This window comes from Chanos chanos, chromosome 5 (genome assembly GCF_902362185.1).
Source record: "Chanos chanos chromosome 5, fChaCha1.1, whole genome shotgun sequence".
Classification (NCBI taxonomy): domain Eukaryota; kingdom Metazoa; phylum Chordata; class Actinopteri; order Gonorynchiformes; family Chanidae; genus Chanos; species Chanos chanos.
Window position 1 is genome coordinate 29,554,857 of NC_044499.1, and position 8,645 is coordinate 29,563,501.

Sequence of the window (8,645 nt, forward strand, 5' to 3'; positions counted from 1 at the left end):
TTCTTATGATCCCACAATACACTCAGAAAAAAGCACACAAAGGGTTTGTTTTTTCTCTTTTTTTGAAGCTTTATTTTGATCTCATCCTGTAGAGAGGACACACCTTTACCTCAGTCCCAGTTTACATTGCATGTTAGTGTTGCATGAAGGATCTTACATGATTGTCATCAGCTCTAAAGCATGTGAAATCCCTTGCTGTAGACATTATTTCAAAATGCGCAGGGCAGAAAACGGGTATCAGCGATCTCCAAATATCGCATGCTTTACAAAGTGCTTTCTGGAAGATGCACACTACAGAGTGAGAAATCGAGTGGAGGTGTCAGTGAGCTGTGCTTAAAGAGCATTTGTGTGTGTCTGTGTTTGTGTGTGTGTGGCTGTGCAAACCAGTGCTAATATTTTGCATAGTTCTCTCAGACGATAGACAACAAATTTCTGTGCTGTGACCTAAAAAACCAACACCAAGATGAGTAAACACTATATGATGTGAATGACTGAATAGAAGGATGAATGCATGAATGGATGAATGGATGATGATCCACTAGTCTAAAATGTAATACAATCACAGAAAGATGGTAAAGAGAGAACAAAAGTAATGAAAATTCTACATAGCTACACACAATCAGACAAACATCGGCAAGGTCAGCACTGCACCACAATACAAAGGAACAAATCAAATCAAACCCAACGAATCTATAAATTATTTACGCAATTAAAGCTATATAAAATGAATATATCCATTTATATCTCAAATAATATGATACATTGAAATATACAAATACATTGGAGGTTAGGTTTAAGTTCTTAAAATAGCAAAATAATGGTGACTAAAACAATTCAATAGATGGAAACTGATGGCAAAGAATAACATGATGATGAAGATGAGACTGAAAATGGGAGATGAGGGTGACTCATGTGATAGCAAAGAATGAAAAACATTGATGGAATGAAACTATAGAGAAAGAGACACAAGACAAGACAGCCCAGCACAGTTGCCTAATTTTGCCTGAGAGATCCACCAAAGAACAAGCATTTAACTGGTCTTGTTAGCCTTCATCTTAGTCATTGTCTTAACTGTACTCTTTTGAGAAATTAAATGGTATGTCTTCGCTACCAACTCACTAAATCCTTCCCTTCAAATTAAAATCTCTCCCTGAGTGTATCTTTCAAGATATGACAGCAAATGAATTAAAGAGAGAATAGAAAAAGGCAGAAGAAAGAGGACAAACAAAAAGAATGGATTTAGGATACTGGAAGAAGAGGGAGGCGGACAAGAAGTTTGTTGTTGTTGGCGTGCCTTAACGATCAAAGGGAACATAAAGATGAAAATTTATCTGAGCAAAGCGGGATTATGTTAGTTTTAGCAATCTCAGTCAGATTGTCAGCAGGTGTTCCAACCCTACAGGACTGCGATCGTTTTTAATTAGAGGCTCGGCATGGGTGGGCAGGCCTCCGCGATGCTGCTGGGAGGGGCCGAGGCACGTGAAATGTGAAGCCGCTCATTTCACGGGTTTGTCACTTTGTTTAAAACTCACTTTGAGGCTGTCTTGCTTGTATGTTTCGAGTTCTGTTCCATAAGAAAAGAAATGGTAGAAAACAGAAAAAAAAGAGGACAGAAAAAGAAAAAGCGCAAAAGAAGAGAAGCGAAGACGGAGTTTTTGGCCGATAACATCTCTATTGAGTATAAGAGCAAAATCTGACCAGGCTGAGACCAAGAGAGGCCTTATGTATGAGCAGATGTGTGGAATGTGTTGTCTGATTGCAGAAAAGAGAGAAACCAGAAAAAGGAGATAGACAGCTTTTTTTAGTTAGCCTTTTTCTCTTTTTCCATTTTTGTAATCGTTGCTGTTCTTTAAAAAGTTGTCTTTTAGGAAAGTTTTGAATCTTTTAAGTTCGAGCCCATGGCCAGGAAGGAGGGGGATGGTTAGGAGACAGAGGGGTTAAAAAAATTTACAGACAGGGTGATGGGACGGTAGGGGAGGGCTCAGATAATGCCATACTGGGCCAGCTCATGCAGCTCCAGGTGGTTAAAGGCCTCCCATGGGCAGATGACAGTGATATCTGCAGGGAGAAGGACACACAGTCGAACACAGTTGAACAAAGAGGGATGAACACTTGAATACAATTGAATAGAAAATACTAAAGAGAAGCCTTGGCTGGACATTGGTTAGGTCAAGCCCCAAACCAAAGGGCTTGGGTTCAAATCTATTTGAACTATTACAATTCAGCATTACTTTAAAATGATTATTTCACACAGTTGTAACACAATTGTTTAAGAAAAGGTGGAAAAGTGGTTTAAAAAAATATTTTCTTGAACTGGAACCCAATTCTGTGACATGTATTTTATACAGTATGAAGTACAGACAATCTGTTGTATTAAACATAAACATGGATTACTTTATTAAGAAACAGAAAAAAAAAAATCTGAAATCACACTTACCAGTGCCTAAACCTTCCATGCCAGGAATATCATCTCCAAAGCTGTTGGCGGAAAAACAGACAGGAAAATTACAATGTCATAGATCTCTCAGACAGCACCAGTAAAGAGCATTAAGAATTTAAGAACAGTCTTCTCATAAGGAGCATAAATATGTCCTTAGATTATTGTCTTGTGAAGATCTTGAGCAGTCTTACCCCTGGATGCCCTTCTTTGGGGGCTTGCTCTTAAACTGACGAGTTTGCCTCTGCTTGAATTTGGGTGGCCCCTTGCGTGGTGTGGCAGGGCCCCCAGTGACCCGGGTGGCAGATTTGATCTCTGGTTTGGGAGGCTCAAGGTTCATGGTTGTGGTTTCAGTTGATAGCGGTTTGCTGAGTTTGACTGAGTGAAGTCAGTGCTTCTGAATGAGTGGTTTTGATTAAACCCCTTGAGGTGGCCTCTCTCCTGGATGAAAATGCGATAAGCTGAAATGTAAGGAAAAAGCAGATTTCTTAAAAAATAAACTCTGTCTAGAGACCCATTGGATTTTTTTCATGTTAAATTGCTTGAAAATCCAGTCGACAAGTAAATGTTGCTACTATGTGCAGAGTTTAGCAATCTCAATGTCTAACTCATCAGTAGATTGTAGACTCTTTACAAAGCGAACAACATGTCATTTTATGGACACAATGATTTTTAAATAGTTTCATTGACTCAAGATTGATACTGTGTAATTGCTGGGCCTAATCTTTCGCCCAGGTGAAAAACGCAGGTCTACTGTATCCATCCTGTTCTCCAATGTTCAAAATGTCTCCCGTGGCCCTGGTCACCTTCGTCTCGTAGTGCGAGGCCAATTATCCTCTTACTGGGGAATGACATGCAGATTTACAGTGCTCATTTCCCAGTAACCCAGTGTCTGACACGGGCCGTGCCTTTGGGAGGCGGCTCAAGGTAGAGGGTGCTGCAGTGATGACCCAGTTTGTGTAATCCAGGGGCTCAAGTTAAGAAGAGCCTGCTCTATCCCAAACGCAGCAACGCGTGCACTCAGGGTAATCCTATTACAGCAAGGGCAACACAGAACATGCTGAGCTCACAGAATAAATTTGAGTCCAAAAAAAAAAGGGGGGTTGGGTGCTCAAGTCACGATCCATCCCAATGACAAACGCCCTGGCTTAAGGCTGAGCAGGTTTCACTGGAAGAACCTGTGTCACTGGAGACGGGAGGGGTCGTGAAACGCTAATTATGATATGAAAATTCTTATTATAAAATTTTGTTGTAATGTAAGCTCTAATTGTAATATTGAAATATTACAATTAATTGATAAATATTCAATAAACATATACTAATGATGTTTCCTGATGTTTTCTTATCCAGTCTTGCCTTGGAAGAGGGATCTGATGAATGGTAAAAGTCTGTTGTGGTTTTACTCAGTGGTGTAATTAGAAATAGTTTGTTATGTACACAGCCATCTTCACTGTACTTATTTCAAAGAAACTGCAACTCATCTTTTTATCTACCCGGTGATAAAATAACAAAAACAATCAAAAACATTCTGAACCCTGTCGTTGTTGTTGTTGTCATTGTTGTTGTTGTCAGTAGTAGCAGCAGAAATGGTTCAAGTAATACTTTAGATATGGTTGCACAACTCTCTTCATTACATTTAAGAAAAAATTCTTGGTAAAATACACCGTCAGGATAAGTTACACTGAATAATTAAAAAATATGAATAATTAAATTACCACAATTAATTAATTAACCAAAATCATTTCTGAAATATCTCAAGCAATACAGCACAGTCTAGATCGCACATTTTCTCCCTGGTGCATATCTCTAATCCAGCTGTGAGATGTTGTTCAGTTTTCACCCGCCAGAACTCAAACATATCTTCACAGTTTCCTCACCCTCACACAAATCCCAAAATGATTTACTCAAGAGAACCGTTATCTGTCTCATGAGAATATTTCTGCGGTCATCATCGTTCATCATTGTGTGTCTGCCCAGGAGACCAGTGTGATGCTGTTGGTACTCACCGACTCTGCTGATGACTTGCTCTTCTTTCTCTCTCTCTGATGGAGGAATAGATGTCTAAGCTTGGCTTGCTCTGGGAGCCTTGGAGATCTAGTGGGTCTTTTATACACCTCTGTCCCCTTCACAGCTTAGGGCAGAAACGCCTACCGCCCCTGATCCCCTGACCAATTGTGTGTGTGTGTGTGTGTGTGTGTGTGTGTGTGTATTTGGGGAGGGCGTAGGCTGTAGAGGGAGGTGGGCCCCTAATGTCAAAACAATTGGGCAGACACGAAACCATGTGGAGTAGGAATTTAAAAGATCCATTTTCTTAAAGATGGGGGGATTTAGACATGTATAGATGTGTATCCCGAAACACAGAGCAGATCTTCAACTCTCAGAACCAGTAATGGTCCATGAGAATAAAAAATGTAGAAAATTACTAACAGTTACAGTCTCTCATAACACTGACATCTCGTTTGAAAATGGAAAACCTGAACCTGTCAGTGTACAACATTTTACTGCAAACCATGAACCTAAAACCATTTCACTTCGAAATATCAATTTTAAATCACATCTCTCTCCTCTCACCATGTTTGAAATTTGTAATTGTGTATGTTGCACACCACTGGCAGTGTACTTGGACTAAGACAAAACATACAAACATATATATATATATATATATATATATATATATATACACACACACACATATATACACATGTATATATATATACATGTATATGTATGAATAGTTTGACTAGAAAAAACTATTCCAGAACATTTTCACTGTGACAGGATTTATGAGGATAAATTTATGTCAGTCAACCGATGTCGGATGATTGTGATGATTATGTCCAAATGCTCTCAGAGAACATTCTTGTCATATTTAAGAACCTTCCAGTAAGTGTATACTCTTTCTCCATAGTTCAGTGTCAGTTACGTAACTGCCTCCACCCACACAGGGTCTGTTGCATTATCCTCCAGGGGTAACTACACACCTCTAGCCCTTTAGTACTCTCTCAGGTTGAGTCCAATCCACATAGAATTAATCCTGTCGAGCTCGCTATAGAGTGCTTGGATTACCTCACTCCAACTATTTCCACACACTTATCTCTCTGCCTTGCAGGCTCTCTCTCAAACAAAACAACAGACCCACACACACACACACAAAAACAATTACTATTCCAGAGCAGTAGATAAATGTGATTTAGTTAATTAGCTGATTACAGCGGGCTGGACTAAGACATGGGATTATTTTGCCTCATTAAATAATCGAGCCATCTGGATGCCTCAACCCAGGCTGAGCGACACAAAACCGAGGACTTGTCAACATGCAGTTATGGGAGATATGTATTTCATAAAGTGTTGAGAAATAATAATAATCTTTTCCTTCATGTTGTAGCTTTGTGCTCATTTGAGAAAATATTGAAAATAAGGTAAACTGCAGCAAACTGTACACTGTGGTATCACCCTGTTGCATTAAAGAATATTAAAAAATTCAACGTTGTTCATTCATTGTAGCACAGAAGTCGTAGTCTGATACTGTGAATAAGTAATGTTATTTTATGTTATTCACTGGCCTGGATGAGAGATGTCATTGGTAGATTTACCTAAATGTAAATCATTCTTCTTTTTTGTTTTGAAGGTATGCATCTTTTATCCTGGTGTCATTAGGAGGAAAAAGGTCCAGCATATTTTCTCTTCAGTGTTTTGATTTTGTTTTTGGAACAAAATGAAGACAATCCAGTTTGCACTGTGTCTCAGTGAAGGTTTAAAGACATTGTGTTTAGGGTGGGGACTATGGTTTTGGTGATGCTAGAATGGTGTGTGTGTGTGTGCGTGTGTGCGCGTGTGTGTATGTATGTATGTGTGGTGATTGAAAAACATGTCTGAGAATGGGTCATTGTGACCAGGGGATGACATGTCTGCACCCCACCTCCCAGACGAAGGTTGTGGGGTTGAACATGCCCCTTCATCCGTCTGGAGTTAACGAGGGGGAAACTAAGCCTGGAAGGCCGTGATCAATACAGTATGTGACTGAGTTCCCACATCATGTGCCACACAGTCTAATAACTGACGCACAGGATTACAATGACAACAATGAAGCTCCTGTCCAGACAGCCAGATCCCCTTATTACACACACACACACACACACACACACACACACATATAGAGAACTTGAGTTTAAGAGACACTGTTCTAATAATGGGGCTCTGTTCAGTTTAGTGTGTTCTCTTTAAGTCAGGGTATTGGAGTACGCTTGCTGTAAATTTACAGACCACAAACATTCACACACACAGAAAACTTATTCACCAATACCTTTTTTAGCATTTATAAACCATCAATTGATTGATTATAGATCAAAAGTTGAATCCCCTTTTGATATATTTATTCTTATGAATACATTTTTTTGGTTTTCAGAATAAAGAATATATATTATACAGTATTAATAATAACTATAAAATAAATAATGTATTTATGTACAAACATAACATCTTATATAAACCTTTATTTCTGTAAATGCATATATGCAATTTACTCTCTAATATTTGTGGAGGAGATATGAATCACAACAATATCCATAAACCTGCCTGCATACCAGTGTTCTCTGCACATTCGTATCATGTGCCTGTACCTTCTCATTATACTAAACGTCAGTCACCATAAAACACCTCCAGGCATTAATCCCTGCAGTGGCTCCAGGCCATTACCCTGCTCTCTGGCAGGCCCCAGCCCCCGGGCATCAAGCCTCCGACTGCTGACTCACAGGTACACAGATCAGAGGCACAGTCGTCAAGGAAACCATTCTTACGAGAGGCTTTCATCAGTGCTCACGTTCCGTACTGCCAGAGTAGCTCTGATGCCTACTGACAGCCATTCACACAGAGCTGTGATACAAGGCTTTAAGAGTGAGAGTGGATTATGGCTCATGCCACTGGACTCATGTGCACTGCACAGTACTGCTCTGAATGTTACTCATTAGTGGAAAATAGGAAACTAATCTGAATTAAAGCACTGAGCTAAATAAAGTGAAGTTTTCTGTGACTCACTCTCTGGTCAAAATAATCTATTTCAGTTTTCTGGATAGTAAAACTATAAATTCTTATAAAGGCCTACCTTAATCTGTTGGATGCATGGTTGACTCTGTCCAAAAACCAAAAACACTTGAGCTGAACTTCAATATCGTTTTAAATTTTAGTGAGATATGCTGCCATCTTGTGGCTAGTAGTGAAAAACGCCTCCAAAAATGTCTTCTCATTTTATTGAGACAAACTATAAGCATTTCAATTTATAATGCTTATTGGTTCATTACATGATAAAACAACCTCGACAACACATAATAAATATAAACCTGGAAATATTAAAATTTCATTTTAACTGTGCATCTTATTTTTTTCAAGTAGAGGATTGCCTTGTTCACACAAAGTAATAATAATAAAATAGAATTTTCAAATAGAATGGCTTTCCCCTCAGAAAAATGTGAGAAATAAACACAAATTTAACAAGCTCTCAATTCCACTGAGTAGAGAGTCTGTTATCAAGGGTGTGGCCTCCAGAGCTGAGGCGTCCTGTCTGATACTGAGCACTTGAGTCACTAGCATTCACTAGTGTGGGAGAAACAGACAGACACTTGTGTGATAAAATACTGTATGGAGTGAAACAACAAAAGTAAAATACCTGAAATAACCTGAAATGCTTTAAAGAGCTTGGGTGACAGGGTCACAAAGGAACTACACAAGAGGATAATGGGAACAGAGCAGTGTGTGCTCATTTCTAATATGCAAACAAACCTAGTTAAGCCTCTTAATGATTACTGATGTAATGCTATCCTGTCTGAATGAGTGTTTCTCTCTGTTTTGGCATTTTAATTTTTACAAAGGATCTGGTTCATCCAGAAACATTCACTGACGTTAACATAATTGTGGACCTTGATAACAACAACAACAGCAAAAAACAAAACAAAACAAAAAACTAAACTAAACTAAAACACATGGTAGAGAACAGCAGGACTCAAAGGGCTTTTCAACAGTTTGAAACAAAATGTTTTCATTCTCAACAGAGAAAAAAAAAGCCCCCTCCCTCCCCCAACACACACCCCACACCACTACAAACACACACACACACGCACATACACACAAAAAAACAAAACTTTGCACAAATTGCCCAGGCGTTCCATGACCAGGTTTTTGGTTATGGTCAAAAAATGTTAACCTCCCTCCCTGT

The 8,645-nt window shown here is 39.0% G+C and overlaps 1 protein-coding gene across 1 annotated transcript; it reads right to left on the bottom strand.

Annotated features, from left to right (window-relative positions):
- Window positions 1–1,981: 1,981 nt before the first annotated feature.
- pde6gb (phosphodiesterase 6G, cGMP-specific, rod, gamma, paralog b) lies at window positions 1,982–2,778 on the bottom strand. The gene is made up of 3 exons (XM_030775241.1): window positions 2,632–2,778; window positions 2,438–2,478; window positions 1,982–2,058 (listed from the first exon to the last, which is right to left on the bottom strand). The coding sequence occupies exons 1-3, from the start codon at window positions 2,775–2,777 to the stop codon at window positions 1,982–1,984; spliced, it is 264 nt and encodes an 87-aa protein (XP_030631101.1). The 5' UTR covers window position 2,778.
- Window positions 2,779–8,645: the final 5,867 nt, after the last annotated feature.

Bases quoted from the DNA above. Each gene is read 5' to 3' on its own strand.
- pde6gb (XM_030775241.1), bottom strand. From the start codon at position 2,777: ATGAACCTTGAGCCTCCCAAACCAGAGATCAAATCTGCCACCCGGGTC. The intron at 2,479-2,631 runs GTAAGACTGCTC...TTCCGCCAACAG, and splicing joins CCAAAGAAGGGCATCCAGGG to CTTTGGAGATGATATTCCTG. The intron at 2,059-2,437 runs GTAAGTGTGATT...TTCTCCCTGCAG, and splicing joins CATGGAAGGTTTAGGCACTG to ATATCACTGTCATCTGCCCA.